Below are 18,649 nucleotides of genomic sequence, written 5' to 3'. Positions count from 1 at the left end.
ATAGTTAAAGAAGGCAATCGTCAAATACATTGTTTATCTGTCTGTAACTTGTACAAAACTCCAATATGATAAACGTCTGAGAAGCAGTTTTTTTAACGTAATAAAACTTGACCAACACTTTCATGTTTTAGATGATTGTTTGTTTGATTTGTGCGGGTTTTCTTTTTTAGTTATTTTGTAGGTTTTTAGTTTTGTTTTGTTTTGTTTTTTGTTTTTTGTTTTTTGTTTTTGTTTTTTTTTTGTTTGTTTGTTTGGTTTTTTCTGTTTTTTGTTTTGTTTTGTTTTGTTTTGATTTTGTATTTATTTTGTTGAAAATGTGTTTATTATCATTATTTTTCATTATTATTTGTTCATTTTTGTTCAACATGGATTTCCTATTTTATCTATTTTCTTGTTTGAAAATCAGGTTCATAATCAGAAATATGTATTGCGATTTGAAATTAAAGACATTTTTGCTACTTCAAAAAATGATTCTCCTTTATCATTCAACATGCAAAACGTTGTTCTAAATATTACCGGGATTTTTCTTGTTGTAACAAGGATGTGAGGATCATATTATTTATTAAGAAGCCACAACAAAAAGGAGCCATGACGGCTCCAATGTACGACAAACCATGCCTCCTCTAATGATTGTTGCAACCATGCCCATTCTAATGTGCGATACAGCCATGGTGTCTCTATGGACAGGTGTATGATATATTTATGACAGCTGAAAGGTACAATACCACCACGGCGGCTCAAATGTTCCATGCAACCATGGCGGTCTTAATGTTCCCATACAACCATGGCGGCCATGATGTTCCCATACAACCATTGCGGGGATAATGTTCCCATACACCCATTGCGGCTATAATGTTCCCATACAACCAATGCGGCGATGATATTCCAATACAACCATTGCGGCGATGAAGTTCCCATACAACCATTGCGGCCATAATGTTCCCATACAACCAATGAGGCGATGATGTTCCCATGGCAGTCTAATGTACGATACCATCATGGTGGCTCTAATTTACGATACAACCAAAGCGGTTCCATTCTGTGATTCAACCATGGCGGCTTCAACCTGTGATACAACTATGGCGGCTCCAGTCCGTGATAAAACCATAGTTCCTTTAGCGACACCTAACCATATTGAGGTGAAAATAAGGGCAATTTTTTTACTAAGAGGGATCGAAACAGAAAAGATTAGTTGGTTTTTATGTCAGAAGATTTTTAGCTTTAGATAGCAAACTTTTGATTTGTATGGTGTGTTTTAAGGTCAAAGTCCCAATGAAAAATCAAGTTCAGATTGTTATGGATACACACGAAGACAAGTGACTAGGCACTATCACAAAATATATAAAGTGAAAGATATGAAGAACACAAAGGGTGTCTAAAAATTGATTCTATGTATTATATAAATATCAAATGATCGCCACATAAGATTAAAAACATAGACGAGGCTTTGATGAACGGTATTTTGATAAACGAACTAATCATAAACTGCTTTAACCAAGTAAATGTCCAGTTAAGTGACAATGTATGTACGTCTTTCTGATCCTTTCAAAATGTTTGTATTACAATATAAATTGACCATGAAAATGTTAAGAAAGACTTATAAGCGGTTTGATATAATGACGTCTTTTAAAAGAAAATTTTATATAACACATCGTGATAAAAAGTATGTACATGTAATTATAAATAGTCAACCACATATATGTACATGACTATATAACTGTCCTATTTTTGCCTTAGAACTCGAAAAGAAATGTATGTTTCTACTTTTTCACCTTTATCTATGAAATCTAAATGTATTTTGTGGGTTATTCAGATGTATTACCATTTAGCCATGCATTACGTGTATCTCTGTCATTTGCAATGTGTTGGTTGTGGATATTTTAAGATGTGTGCGCCCCTCTAAAAATATGCAATGCAAGGGTTGTATATGTCTAAAAAGCTTGACCCCTATAATATTTTTTGCGTCCAAACTTTGAGCCGCCCAAGTTAACCCCATAAGGATAGTTGTCTCAATTAACAGAACGAAGAAAGTAAACAAGATGACATGTACAATAGATTTTAAGTTGCCACGATTTGGAATTTTCTTATCATTTTCATCTTTCAAATATACAAGAATGAATTTCAAGAGTAATAACACAACATGACATTTCAATAATATTAGTAATTAAAGCTTTGCATTTTTCTTTGTTTTTGGCAAAGGTATGAAATTAGAATAAAATTACATTTTTTACATAAGCATAGATTTACGTAGTTTTTAGTCCTAAGGCTTTTGTTATCATGAAAAAACAATGATCAAATAAATAATTCAAAATTTGTGGTAAAAAAAATGAGACTTTTCGGGTTTTCAAGAACTTTCCGTACTATTTTGTTGTCCTGTAATAGATTGGGTTTTTTCAGAATTTTCTTAAATTGAGTTTTGTTTTCGCGTTGAAAGTTATATTTTTCGAATCTTATACAAAAATAGTACATTTTCAGACACAGTGAGAATATTACATGTGTTTATTCTTCGTTTGTTCCCCTCTTGAATGATTCTATACAAATTTAGGAAGGAGCCAAAGCAAAAAACCAGGCAGTGGGTGACACACGATATATTTTGTTTAAAACAAATTATACCTTTTCAAATGCATCTTTTCTCAAAGTTGAATGTTGGTTTTGGATAAACTGCTACGATTGAAGAGAAATAAATTGCATAGAAGGCATTAATATTCATTGAAAAAAGGGAGATAACTCTTTAATTTGAGCAAAATTTTGTTGCTTTTTTATGGAACTTTAAACCACTTTCCGAGCCATACATCATCGATTAAAAACAAACTGTGTACTATTTGACATACATATGATATATACATTAGATTGAAACGAAGGAACAACAAATTCAGAGGGGTTAAATTTACATGCCACCCAAATCATAGGATATATCTGATTTTTACATGGACAGCCTCGTAAATCGCAAAGCTGTGTTACCCAGTAATAATACAGAACAAATTAGAATAAATTTCATGTAAAAACTTAATTGTAGCGCTTGTTCAACAATACATGTTAATGTCCAAGTGCTTCACGCTGATAAAAAAATAAATTGTCAGTTACAATGCATTAAAGGCTTCAAAATAATTTAATTTCACAAATATCCTAAAATGCTTGCCATTTTTTTTTACTTTTAGTTTGCGATAGGGAAAATGTGAACTATCAATCACACAAGCTCCGAGACAGTGTCCGCTCTAGACGCTGCAGCCAGCCCTATTAGAAAATGCAAGATTCATGCAAAGTCGGGAAAAAGTGAATGATATCCGATTGTCAAACGGTGTTCAATTTGAATAATGTCCAAGAATTTCAAAAGGCCTGTTTGCGATAAGTGAGGGAGGAAACGGACGACTTCCGTTTCGTGGAGCTTGTTAATCATGAGCACCAAGAAAAGTTTCGTGCCCTTTAATTATTTACCAATATCTCGCCTAACAATTTAATGATAGGCTATGACATGCTATAGGTTTTACTTCGTTATATTTCTGACATCATGATCTATATACTCTGTTGAAATTATGGAAGGAAATTTGGAAAATTTTTGCAACATGAAATTTTGGTACTTAATCCATATTCAAATTATCTTACAAATATAGATTTGATATAAATGTCAAACATGTGACTATATAACCCAACCTTTTAAACTTGAAATATCGGTGTAAATAATTTAGTTATATCTAGGCTAATACGGCTAATTATTGCTATCAAATATTTACTCCATTATGCTGATTTAGACAGGTTGACACAAATTTAAGCAGCTTTTATCACTGGAATGATACTGATATTCTTCCGTACCTTTTGGTCATCCTCGCTGTCATTTCAAAGATTGGCTTTTGGTTGCTTAGTTCAGAAATATATGTATCATTTTGATGAACAATGTAAATTTGTTTGGGTCAATTTTGTGTTAAAATCTTGAACATGCGTCGTTAAGTTGTGGTCAAGTATTGTAAAGTCGGTATTGGAACTCCTCAATCTTCCTCGTTAGACAAAAGAAGTTAATTTTAGTGTAGCGGAAATGGCCGAGTTATTCCGATTGGTAAAGTCGGAGCCAGGAGGTGCTACATAGTTGGTCCAACGATTGCCCAAACAGATAGAGTCATTTCCATATATTTAATGTTCAATGCCAAATGTTTGCAAAATAGAAACATTTAGGAGATAATTCACAAACAAAAATATTATTCATAACCAAGCATAGCTACATTGGGCCAGCATAAAATTGAAGCAAATAGGTTTTCAAGCGTAAAAGGGTTAAGAACGTGCCCATGTAAAAATCAGGTATGTAGCGAGTACAATGTACGTGATACACTTATAAATCAACATTTTTTAGTACTTCTCTGTCTAAGAAACGGGCAACATGTATATAAGCTGTGGTATGTGAAGAAAAAAAAAGATTCTCGGGCATTATTCAAATTTTGCATTATCCATTTATCAGTACCATATAACCACAAAAATCACTATAATCACAGTTTTTGTAAAGTTTGCATTTTTAAGATATTGACAGGTCAAATTTAGTTGAAATATACTATGGAAATTTCCTTGCACCTTTTCCTTATACAAACAGTCACAAATTATATACTTCACAGATGCCTCAAGATATTTAAACAGCTTTTTTAGATGTATTATATTTATATAAGACCAAAAATAAAAAAAGACAAAATTGGAAAAAAAATGTGCCACCCTTTGCATGATTCTTACACAGAATGGTATTTAAATGGTTAGCTTTTCTTCTGCTACCACATTCTCCAAAGAAGAAATTGTGGAAAACAATAAAACTGTGCTATCCTCTTTTGGTCTCTCTACCAAGGCAGATGATTGTGATTTACCGTCTATGTACTGGATTCCTAAACTCCACAAGAATCCATACAAACAACGTTTCATAGCTGGATCTGCAAAATGTACCACCAAACCTCTTTCAGAACTTTTAACTTCTATATTCACAACTGTCAAAGAGGGTCTGCAGTCCTACCACAACACTTGTTTCTCCTGTAGTGGTATTAATTTAATGTGGATCCTGAAAAATTCGAAAGATATTTTGGAGGCAATCAGTTCAAAACTATTATCTGAATATAATAGCATTAAAACCTATGATTTTTCAACACTGTATACTTTTATTCCCCATACTCAGTTAGAATCCCGACTTATAAACAGTATACATCGTTGTTTTTTTTCAAAAAAGATGGTACACCTAGATACAAATATTTCTTGGTAGTGATTCCTCATACTTTGTAAGAAATAATTCAAAATCATCTTCCAAATATACAGAGAAAGATGTTTACAAAATGCTGGAATTTTTAATCGACAACACATTTGTCTAGTGTGGTGTACGTGTTTTTCAACAAACGGTCGGCATTCCAATGGGAATAAATTGTGCTCCTTTACTTGCTGACCCATTCCTTCACTTTTATGAGGCTGTCTTTATAGCTGATCTGATCCGAAAGAAAGAATATCATTTGGCTAGATCCTTTAATCTCAGTTTCCGCTATATAGATGACGTATTATCTTTAAACAATCCTAATTTCGGGGATTGGATACATCGCATCTACCCCAAAGAACTTGAGATAAGGGATACTACAGACACTGTGAAGTCAGCCTCATATTTTGACATACACTTAGAACTCGATGGTAAAGGAAAACTATTGACCAAACTTTACGACAAACGTGATGACTTTTCATTCAAAATTGACAATTTTCCTTTCATCTGTGGCAACATTCCTTCAGCACCTGCGTATGGAGTGTTCATATCACAACTCATATTATTGTCGTCATCATGAATTCGTTGATTGTTATGGTGTATCCATCTGCACCATGAAAACTGACCTATTCAACGAGTCATAGTTTTCCTTTCCTCGTCTGTCTACCCCGGACTTGACTTTTTATGAGCAACTCGGTGGGTGTTTCTAGAAAAGCATAGGACGCTTATCCTACCGGTGTACCATGCTCCCAGTTTTTAGTGGAGTCCGAGTTGCTCGTTTGCTTTTTGCTTTTGTTACTTTGAATGTATGATTTTAGTTAGTTTAGTTACTTTATGTTCTTTGTTGTGTATATCTGTTTTCCATGTCTGGTCTTTGTCCCTGGATTACATTCTTTTGATTACCGCTATCACCTTGGTTCCCTTAAATATTCTTTTACATTCTGTTGTTGACCTATGTATAATATCGCCTTGATTTCTCTTTAACCATGTTTTATAGATCAGTGCTTTTGAAAGTGCAATAAATGTACATCTATATTAACATAATGTTCCGCATTTTTAATGTATCAATGTTATTTTAGACCCTGTCTGATTCTTACATGGATCTGTACTGAAGTACTTTGTCCGTCTGTTCGTCTGTAGATCATTGTATTTCTTGTATTTGTAGACGTTTATCAGCATAAAATTACGGTACATTTACCCAGGTGCAACTGGTTTTGACTCACAGTAATACAATCTTTGGATTTTCTTTCTTTTTATTCATCTTTTTTGCGTTTGATATCCCTGTTCGATAAGAGGAGATATTAAGATCTTCGCTCTTGTTCGATCATGTGAGCTCCTCCGTGCGTCATATGGTTAGTTAAGGGTACTATTTTCTTGGTCAATGATCTCAAGCATTAACACATTCTGGACTTGACTACAGATCGACTTGCAAATTGACTGTAGTGTAAATGTTGATGAGAAATTATCCTTGTCACTTCGTAAAGGAAATACTAAAATATCATTGACATCCGTTTAAACGTTTTCAAGAGTAATCAAGGGAACCAAGGTTATAGCGGTAATCAAAAGAATGTAATCCAGGGACAAAGACCAGACATGGAAAACAGACATACACAACAAAGAACATAAAGTAACTAAAATCATACATACAGAATACAACATACTATATGTTGTTTTTGACAACTTGATATTAAGATGCAGATGATAATTATTTGATTATTGAAAACTTTGATTTTGCTAAGGTTATTAAACAGTTTTATTTTGAAAGTGCCCCACTGATCTGCCAAAATAAATATATTCTATTTCATTTGGTTAATAATGTTCAATTGTATTTTGTGGGAAGAGTAAACTTCGTGAAGTCCTACATAAAGACCCGCGTAATCGCATTGAAAATTTGGACAAGGCTATTTTCAGCAAAAACTCAAATTTTAATAATATCACTTCATTTATATTACAAAAGAAAATGAAGAGCGATCTTATGTTATCTGAAATAAATATTTGCTGAGCTCTTTTGTATAAAATAACAATTGAACCAAGTACTGGTAAAAGAGAAAAGAGACTTATACAAAAGTTATACACGCTAAGACCAAAATGACAGGGACCGTAATACACAATTTAAACACCCCCGCTAAGTCGGGCGTTAAAGAACCTTAACAAAATGTGTTAGTGGTCAATATTTGAACAGAGAATCAAAGAAGGTTACGAAACACCACTTTTCGGAGACCCACATTTTGACTGGTAAAAGATGCGATTGTGCCCTTACTTCTGTCTTAGTACTACTAGTTGTGCGATCGAGTCATCAATGTTACTTCCGTCATTTTTCTGAATATTCGATTACAGATGAACAGAAACGTTACACACAGTCAGATGAATGGGACATTTTTTCCTCAACATTTACCGCATATTAGCTTAAACTTCGATTGGTGGTGTTTTTATTTGATTTGCATTTAATTTTCGTCTTTAATGATGTTTTACAGGAAAAAAAACTCTAATCATATAGCAAACGACTATATGTAGAACTAATCGGTTCCAAAAATGATATATGATCGTAACCATATTTTATTTTGAAATTTTCTATCATCAACAAGGTAAGATGTAGAACGCGGCCGATATAACGTACTGTATAAAAAGGAAATGGTTCACTAACGGTCAAATTTGGTAAAATCTGTAAAACAGCATATTTGGTAAATTTTAGCTAGAGTTAGCTAAAACAAAGTGTAAAATGATTTTAAAATGTGTTTTTCTCAAAGAAAGGGGAACAATGGATATAATTGCTGGGACTTTGACCTTACTAACGGTTGAGGGTTCAAAAAAGACTGTCAAAATATAATGACATGGATAAACATGATAAAATATTGTTATAATAATATTAAGTAATTAAATGCTTAGAAAATTTATGTAAGTACCAGTACAAACTGTTGTTTGATGACGTCAACATCACGCAGCTTGAGCGTGTTTTTTAATTTCATTTTTGTATCGTTGTAATCTTCAACTAGCTGCACGACATGTGTCTTGCAAGACGCTGGAGCCGTAATGCTTAAGTCCCCTGCCGTATTGCGTCAGCTTGCACATTTTCTAGGGTACCTTTTTAACACGAACATTTAAGGAACTAAGTTAGGAGATAAATAAATCGGAATTGTATTATTGTTTCTCCCCTTTTACCCCTTACTTAGTGAATGCTTTCCTCTTGTGATAGTTGATCAGTGCAACTTGAGTCCGGGTTTCTCGTTAATCCTTTACTTCCCTTTTCTGTTAACCTTTGGATATCGACGAGCATACTCAAAATACACTTTCGCGAGGAAAAATCTTTCTCATCGACTTCACACTAAGGGTCTATTCTGTTAGTCAATATTACTGATGTTTTGTTTTGTTATTTTTCTTGCCTGGATCATGAATATTCTTGTTCTTCGTTTACTCTCAGTGGCTCCCCACTCATCAGCAGTATCGGATTATGACTCGACCATTTCAGAGGGAAGGGCCAAAAATCAAATTCAAATTAAGTAGTACTGTCGGCTAGCAAAATTGGAATGGCTGCGCACTGAATTGATTAACATAAAAATTCCACGGCCTTTTAAACAAATATTCGTCATGACGAGTGTACATCAAGTTTTGCGTACATTATTAAGCTCCTCTTTCTACGTGCAATGATTTATCTAGTTTCATAACGCTTTTAAGTCGCTAATATTGTTAGCGACTTCTTGCACTTGTAATTTAAGTACTTTTAATTCGCATATGATTTGCATAATTATATATATTACTACACCATATTATGCTGCAGATTGGTGCCGTGTTTACCGTCAAAGCTTCGTAGTTCTAGTTTCATTCGAGATCAAAATTTACCTCTCAAATTGTCATACACATGTGCTCTACGTGTGTGTGTGGGGTTTTTTTTTTTGCTTGTATGAGAACGGGACGTTTACATTAAAAGATGAAATGATCGGTTAGCACTGAACATTACCCGGTTTCAGATTCAGACACAGGGGCTCGTTACAATTGACTATATAGAACATACACATTATCAGGGCCCCGATATATACATATAGCCATTACAAGTGGTTTAATATGGTTCCTAACCTGGTTCCCTGGTCAATATCATAAGCGACATTTTTCTTTAAGATATATGTACCTTGTTAAAAAAAAAAACTGGCTGGATCGGGAGAGGAGGTATTTATTCATTGGAAATTTTTTTTAATTTCGTGCAAAACTGGTGCAAGATTAGCAAATAATAGTCTGAAAACCTATTTTTCTTGAACTTCTCTGGAACAATCAACTTTCAAAATCTCTGGATTTGCCCATGGTTAGTATAACGGCCAAAACTTCAAAGAATAAAATGATTGAAAAACAATTGAAAAGCTTGAAGTTTACATTCCTTGAACACGTGGTTTTGGTTAGAATCTTGAAGGCCTATCGTACTGAATATTGAACAAAGAAAGGTAACTCTATATTGCTACTCAAATTAACTTTTTTGTTCTACAATACAGTTGGTCTCAGTATCGTATTAATTTTCCTATAGACTTCTATAGTGAAGTGCATATTTTTAGGATTTTTAAAAAAAAATATGTAAATTGATTCAATAATACTTTCACTTATGTAGCATCTCTAAGGACATGTGAAAAAATTATTTCCCGCAAAGAAAATAGGGTGAGTCCACGAAGATCGGACAGAAACGTAGTCTTGAACTATAAATAGCCATTTTCTCTACTTTCACTTTCGTTTTGCACTCATCAAACCAACCTTTTCAGTGGAACATTTTTATAAGTCATTGTTCAAATATTTCGACAAAACATTAGTTTGTAAAGAGGCAAAAAGAAAATGCACTATATTTTTAAAGCATCCATGTTTTGACGTACACCAGCTCAGGAATAAACAATGCGATAATGGTACCAGTTACTTTATGCTGATATATTTTGTAATAAATTAACCTTTTATCTCACAATTGACGCCTATGTGTTAAAATAATACATGATAAACGATGGTTTTATTTTCGATTTTGTTTCATGCTACATCCAAATGAAACTGTGAAACTCATGGCTCACAAGGAATAAAACGATCATGTATGAATATCGGGGATTATCTATGTCTTGTTTCGTTTTCACTCTCAGTTTACTCTTATGCTGCTGGAGTCTATAGGGGCAATTTACGAAACCAGTATTCAGTATATAGTGTTGTTTTAGGGCCAGCTGCAGCCTGCCCTGTGATGTGAGGGTTTCCTTGTCGTTGATTGAAGACCTATGGGTGTCCTTGAGCTGACACTTTCCATCCCGGTGTGGTTGTTGTCTCTTTAACATACTCATCATATCCATTCTCGTTATACAAATGATTAGCTGTAACTGTAAAAGATTGTAAATTGTAAGTGTAAATATGCATTGTCTTGAAATCCTACTGGCTTAATCGTGTGACTGGGAAAACGTCGATATTATTAACACCAATCGTTCAATAACTAAGCGATAGACGTTATCTTCGTTTTCTCATCTGTGGAGAAAAGATACAAACGATAATCCAAAGAATATATTCCAAGGATAAAGGGTAGACGTGGAAAATAGACGCATGCAACAGAGAAGATGAAACAACAAAAATAAAAAAGTGCAAAGAAAAAAAAGTAATTGAGCAACCCTGACTCCACTGAAAAACTAGGAGCATGGACCAGGTCCACCGGTAGAGCAGGAGTCCTTTACTGTTCTAGAAATATCCGTCGACTTCATGGTGAAATGTCACGTCCCGCGGGGTAGAGGAAAGAGAAAAGGAAAACTATGACACTACGAACAAATCGGTTCTGAGTCCAATGGATATATCATAACGATCCACAAGGTCATGAAGACGACCATAGAACTTTTGCAGTAATGACTTTAATTTTGTAGTGACAAGGTAATAATTGCATTTCAGGCGTACCACACGCTTACTATCATAATCTTTTGTATACTTAACAGTTTGGTTTTCTTCATGTTTTTTTTTCATTTTGTTTCTGTTCTGTTCTGTTTTTCTTTTGAATATCTTTTCTTTTATATTTTTTTCTTGTTTGCTTCTCGTTGTTTTTTGTTCGTTTTGCTTTGCAATATATTTTTTTTCGATTTCTTTCATGAATGTTTTTCTTTTTCCCAGGCTTTAATTCCTTCTATGACAGGACTGAATTCCATATTTTCAAATATGTCCTCAAGTTTTGAAATGTAACACCTGCGGGGTCCTGAGAATCTATTATACCTATACATTTTTAGTAGGAGTTGCTCATTTGCTTTTGTTACTTTGTATGTATGATTTTAGTTACTTTATGTTCTTTGTTGTGTCTGTCTGTTTTCCATGTCTGGTCTCTGTCCCTGGATTACATTCTTTTGATTACCGCTATCACCTTGGTTCCCTTAAATACTCTTTTACATTCTGTTGTTGACCTATGTATAATTTGGCCTTTCCTATATACTCCAAAGTTTTGCTGATTTGTGATTTAGCAGAAATGACATTTGCGGTTTTGTTAACTAAACAATACATAGTGGGACATGCTTGAGTACTGGTTAAAATTCATGTAGTAAATTGTTATATTTTTTAACTTTATTTAAAATTTTAGGGAAATTTGCATTTCTTCTAAAAAGAACATTAATACAGTTGACATTTGGCCCTCGCTTGCCCTTACCGGCAATTTTATTTCTCTTTTACAGAATTTTGCTGACCTTATGTTGTAGGTTACTTATAAATGTAATCAAATTACATCACTGGCATTTAAATAACGACTACAGTATGTATTCCTATTTTTACAATGACCGCACGATGAAATAACATATTATGATAATGAAAACCAATGATATAGTGTGGTACCTCAATCGTTTATCTAATATTAGGCTATATACGTGTAGATATTGAGTTTTTAGATAACTGATCTGACAGCCTTGACCTGGGGTGCATTTTGATTGAAACCAGTAAACGCGGGTCCGATGTATGCTGGGGTGACGCGTGCAAGCTGACATTATATAGTTCTAACACTTAAATTGCACAGGTTCACCCCTTATCAAATTTTGAAGTGTGAACAAAGAAGAAAATTTTAGAGACCAAAGGCCATACAAGGTACTTAGATACCCGGTGCGGAAAGGGGACTCGAAAAGTTTGTTTATTAATATATGTAGAAATAGTTTAAACTGGGAATCTCTGGAGCCCCTCCTTTTAGGCCAGTCAGTCCGTCCATCTCCACACATTTTTCGTAATTTTTGGATCCCCTACAATAAACCGGGCCCCAATCTTTTCCACGTGTAAAAACCTGTCCATCATGTAATTCAGTTCGAAATAATGATTTTGCTTGATTATAAATATGTACAGTGAAACCTGCCAACACCGAACTTGAATATTCCGGAACTTCCGGAAACCTGTTCTAACAAAACTCTTTTTAAAGTCTCTTATACCAATATCAATTTAAATGTGTTTTGAACAATGGTAAACCGAACATCTATCTTAACCGAACAGATTTAAAAAATCAAAAATTGGTTTATGAGTGTTTTCAGGTGGTAGACCTAGGGTAAACCCAACTCTTGAAATCAGTGATATGTTTGTATCATATTCAATTTCACCGAAGCCTATCAAGCTTTCATTTGAAACAGAATAAAATCAATCCAATATACTTTAATGCTTACATGAGACTGGTGTGAAATTCTGAATACAACCGTTTCAGTGATTTGTAAAAGTTGTGTCCCTTGCCTTTTGTCTACTTCCTTAAATAACAAATTCAAAATTATTCATAAGGGAGCCGACCATCCAGCGTATCCGCCGTGCTTATGATATGTCTATAAGACAGTACAGTCTTATAAACGAAGTGTTTTTTGCTGGTCTTCATTTCAATTAATCAAGTGAACACTGAGTCTATTCTCCGAACAACATCTTTGCATGCACATTCTCATTAGGTCAATTTTGCTCATGTAGCATTATTTGTTCTGAAAATTTAGAATATAAGGACCTATTTCATCATATTGTACATAACCGGAAATCATAATATTGCTCGTCGCCGGAAATCATCGTATTGTACGTAACCGGAAATCCATTTACAGCACTCGTTTTACAACATTCTGTTTTCGGACAATCAGTAAATTTTTTTTTTCAAATATCACGTGGGCTTGTATGAACAAATAATTTGGTTAACAACAGGTGCGTTTGTACTGGAACATCCCATACTGTACTACGTTTACATATGATAATCATGCACATCTCTCGATGATATGTCCGTTATGTTATTAAAATTCTACAAAAAATAAAATAAAAAAGATATTTATCATAGATCAAAAACTACATTTTCGTTTGATCGACAAACCACAATATTTCCTTCTTTTTCGGATATGGATTAGTAAAATTTTGTGGTTCTAAACACCTGGTCAATCTGTAATGAGCTGGGCCGTACATTTGATTGGTTTAGTTTTTGTCCAAATAATTTCTATTTTGTATTCCATTTAATGCTTTTTTATGATACAATTATCATTTTGTTTTAATAGCAGATTAAAAGTGAGAAAAAAAACATGAAATTAAAGAAATATTGCATGCAATCAAAATGATAAAATTTATAGAATTAAGATAAAATATGACGCAGTTTGTCGATGCTGCCAAGTTGCTTGAAAACATTAGCGATTTCATCGCGATTTTATTTATTTTGTCCGTTTTTAAAATGCGAGTTTAAATATTTGCAATTGTATCAATTGCATTTTTCGCATTTAAAGATCATTGTAATAATCTACAATTTTACATTTTATTAGTTGTCTGTAGTCACGTGACTTGTCTTTTTGTGTTGTCTGGGGTTATTGAATGAAGCTATCTTTTATTTTGTTTTGTTTTGTATATTGTTTTGTTTTGTAATCCACAAAATGTAATTTCAAATTACTGCTTTAAGATTAAAAACTGCTACAGAGCATCTTTCCTGATGTTTTTCTCTTGCATTCTGCACCTAATGAACTAAATAGCAGTCTTCATAAAAAAAAATCAGACAGGAGGCGATTCATTAATGTCGAAAACCCATGGACTTTCCTTCAATTAATTCAGAAACGTATACAGATCATATAAACAGACATAGTTCTTCAGTTGGTTATTGCTCCTTCGAGGAAAAAAATATGTAGATTGTGTTCGAAATTGGCACGTTATAAGAGTAATCGTCCTTGGTTTGGTTTGATTTGGTTAATTTTAGTGGAAGATGAATGTATAGTTTTCTCAAAAATACATATCTAAATAGGGAAAATACTTTCGTTTCGTAAAAATATAGCATAACTACGTATGCATAAAAAGCGTTGTTTGTAAAGCGTTTTTTTTATCTACACCATGGATCACCTCTACCACAGGCAGTGTCTGAATTGTATATGAACTGAAACTTAAATACACTGTCACTGTTTACCAAGTAGTACTTAGTCTAGTATATTTGCGATGTAACCGATTTCTCTCCCTGAATTTGCTGAATACCAACAAAATCTACTGAACACGTTTGGAATATAATATTTTAAGAACTAGAATGTGCAAGTGGCCATTAAAGTTTTGTAATTCTACTTATAAAACATCACATGATGAAACAGTTTCAATAGTGTAGGTGTGACCTGTACATTGAGCGGACTATAGATCAGGGTCACCATGTTTGACGCTTAATTGACACCTAATTTTCCTAATTCAGCGGTACAATTTTATATTTAGAGATATTTGCCTATACAGTCTATGAGTAAACTTAAATTATATTACTCCATACATAAATACTTTAAGTAGAAAAAGCGAGTATTTGCTGGTGATGTCATCTTTGTCTTGCTAATTATGACGTTGTACCTTGCACCACGAACACTCGATACTTAACTTGTATCACTATGGATGAAACAGTACATATGTTTATAAATAAGTTTTTTATTATCATTTTTGATTCATTTTTGTTATTGTCATGAGTCTCGTGATAATGTCCGTTACTGTCTTCTGCTGTCAAATGCCACTGGTCGTCAACACCCACTGGTGATTTGTTGTGTCTGTGGACTTTGTTGTATTCTTTCTAAAGTACTCTACTTTCTGTTTCATTATGTACTCTTTTGCAGCTGTGCTTTTGTTATGAATTTGCACTAGATTTTCTGTTCTGTCAGGTGTTATTTCAGAAAAACAGCCGTGGGATTCACAATAAACAGACTGAATACTTTGAAACACGTGCTTTTTGCGTGTTATGGTAATCCGATAACGTCTGACTTATAGTCACGTTCGTCTGAAGAAAGGTATGTTCCTGTTACTGGAATTGTTGTCAAATTGTCCGTTACAGACATTAACAGCACAGGCTACTGTAACACACTACATGGGCTATACTTTAAATTCTGTACAAGATTTTCCTCACACACATGTTGTGCCCGTTTGCAGTTTCGCGCTTTAGCTAGATAATAGAAGTTTTTGTGTTGACTGTGGGGCATATAATAATATATTCGATCTCATTCATTGTCATCTAACTTTGTTTTTTGCAGCAGATCCTTTTGTATTAACAGCGGGGTGGTCGATGAGCATGCGTGCCATATACTTCCACGATATAGGGCTTCTGGTAGAACAAAAGAACTTTCCTTGCACTACTCCGCGGTTAACACGAAAGAATCTATTTGCAAACGCAAAGTCAGATGAAAACAACGAGAATTAACCTACCAAGTACACTACAACAAAATTCAACCTACTCGCAAATTAAAAAAAAACTATAAATGTCTGAAATGGTATGACGACTTTAAATGTCAAGTATATGAAAACAAATAGTAGAAACATGAAGATCTATTGCATTCTGATTTATTGCATTAACAATTCATTTCATACACAGCAAATGTGTACTCGCCTACGAAGTATTTAATTATGTCGTTTTTTATAATGCACATGAAGCACAATGACCTTTTACATTGTCGACCTCTTCCTCCTTCATCAATATCGTCGTTCTCCTCCCGTCCTGATTATGGATTAGAATAGAAAAGAGTATTTTTATTTTCCAACAAAGGACCCTTTTGGTTTGGATTCGTCTATTTTCTTCTGTTTTAACATTAATTTAAATAGTGATAATACATTACAACAGTGTGAAATGTGGTTTCATAGCAACCAAACTAAGGTATACCGACAATGGGTGCATGCTTACTTATGTAACACGTTTTAACGTTAAATTTTTGCACTGTTACGAATCTGTTTGAAAAATACTTTACAAGTAAATGAAAATATTTAAAATTATTGATAGAATCTACTGAAATTAATCTAGTTTGTAATAAACAGAATGTGGCATTCAAAAGGCTGAAATATGCTGCATTTAGAACTCCATGTGATACGATATATCCACAAACAGAAGAATCAAAATTATTTTATTCACTTACGTTAATCAAGAAAATGAAAATATTCGGAATATTTAATGCCTGGGAAAATTATGGACGAAACACTCGGGGAGGGGGGGGGCAGCAGTAATTTTATCCCGTTATGGTATTCACTGCCTCTTTCTGTTTTTGTTGTTGTTTGTTGTTTATGTTTTTTATTTTTCCTTTAATTGAGAGGCTTGTAACAAGTTTCCAAAAAGTAACGTAACGTCATTCAATTAACCTCAATACGAAGATCTTCAGTTTTGGACAGAAAAATACGCTCCTCCATTGGAATTCATACGAAGATCCCCCCCTTTATAATTCATCTGTTGATTAAAAAAAAAAATCCCTTTGTTTTGGTTTGGATTTGTTTTCCTTGCTTTGTTTTATTTATATGTACACAAAAAAAAAAAATCACCAAGAGTACATTGAAAGAAGTTCGGGAGATCATGTCACTGAAACTGGCACTTTGCAAACTAGGCCGACTTGGATTTCACAGGACACTGTCTAGCAGAATTTGAAATTCGAATTGAGTAAAACAAGGAGGACTAATTTCTGAAGACTTCACATTATAAAGCAAAGTCTTAGTTGTGTTATTGGTTGCGATTTACGAGAGATGTTCACTCTAAATGTATATTTTGCACAGAAATGACAAGTTAAAAACTAAGGAATGCCAATATTAAATCATACGATTGTCTATGGAAATTATACATGTACACAGTATTGACATAAAGGTCCTCTGGCAATTAATTCAATTTATAAAATGAAATCTTAATTTTGACATAAACATTGATTAAATATCATTTCATAATCATTATTAAACACGAGTTTACTGCTAGATCTGGCTTCCTATTTCGTTATTTTGGGTTGTATACAATTTATTTTTAATATTGGTCCCAATGCTGCTAATGCTAGGCTATAATTCCATGAAATACGCGTACAGCGTACCGAGATATTTCCAGTATCTATGTGACTGGTACTTTTGCATTTCGCAATAATTACATATACTTTACATGTTATTATTGAGCACGTTAATCTTTGAAACTATGGACATTCATGGCGTGAGAGACAGGGTTGACGAAACAAGATCTATGTGCTGTCGGGAAAGTCATTTATTATGTTCCATGTCTTTGAAGAAATCATTTCTTCTCACATGCAACATGACAGATGACGCTGGCGGAACATCAAATGATTACCCTTCCGGAACACCTGATACCAGTCCCGTTTTTTTTTTCCATTGCTTGTGCTTTAGTTTTTCGTGTTATGTCTCCTTATCTTCAGTTTTTATGTGTATAAATCTATTTTATTCTGTTCACTACACTGTGTACTGTGTGTAGATCGTCTTTGTTTACTGTACTAAGATTTTGACGTTTTTAAGGAGGTAGACCTAGGGAAAGTGACATAACTCATGAAGTCAGTGATATGTTTGTATCATATTCAATTTCACTAAAGGCTATCAAGCTTTCATTTGACACAGAATTAATCTAAGTTATTTTGATGCTTACATGACAATGATGTAAAATGCTGAATACAAAAGTTCCGATGATTTGTAAGGGTTGTGTCCATTACCTTAGGTCTACCTCCTTAAATTGCTCCATGGTTCACGCTCTAATATTTTTCGTTGATATTTCTTCTTCATATATACATGATTTGTCCGCTTTCTTGGTGTAACCTATGCCCCCGGATTATGAATATTATATTTCTCGTTCTAAACATTATCTCTTTGATGTTTCAGTACTCTCAAACCGATTCTTGTACTACCGTTGTGAAAAATATCTAAATATTAGTTATTTTAATATTCACTTCTTTTGATAAAAAAAAATATATAAAGATACTTTATGTTATGAGAGATTTGATTTTGTTAAGTTAATTTTTGTGTTCGTTTTGCTTTTTTCACAATATGATATATTTTTTAGTAAAACTGGTAAAACATGTACTATTCAAATACACTAAAGCACAATATCTAAAACACTTACACAATTGCATTTCAAGAAAAACACCAATTCTTTTGGCAAAATATGAAATATTTGACAATCTTTCAGGGTCGTCGATGTGGTAGGAGTTTTATTACTTCGCTTAAACATTTTAATGTTATTTTTCACTGTTTCACAATACAGCACTACAAGGCGTGTAATATTTTGGCAAAATATGAAATATTTGACAG

General features: G+C 33.5%; 1 protein-coding gene across 1 annotated transcript in view; it reads left to right on the top strand.

Annotated features, from left to right (window-relative positions):
• Window positions 1-1,052: 1,052 nt before the first annotated feature.
• The window catches only part of LOC148598434 (zinc metalloproteinase dpy-31-like), a 57,794-nt gene continuing 40,197 nt past the window's right edge, over window positions 1,053-18,649 (top strand). Inside the window, exon 1 of the mRNA XM_088562185.1 lies at window positions 1,053-1,139. Within this exon, the coding sequence (XP_088418311.1) occupies window positions 1,053-1,139 (87 nt within the window). The remainder of the gene's footprint in view (window positions 1,140-18,649) is intronic.

The sequence above is a fragment of the Perna viridis genome, chromosome 14 (assembly GCF_037379345.1).
Source record: "Perna viridis isolate PV_CMFRI_1.1 ecotype Kerala chromosome 14, ASM3737934v1, whole genome shotgun sequence".
Classification (NCBI taxonomy): Eukaryota; Metazoa; Mollusca; class Bivalvia; order Mytilida; family Mytilidae; genus Perna; species Perna viridis.
Note: the sequence above shows the minus strand (reverse complement) of the source record. Positions and strands in the feature narration are given on the sequence as shown.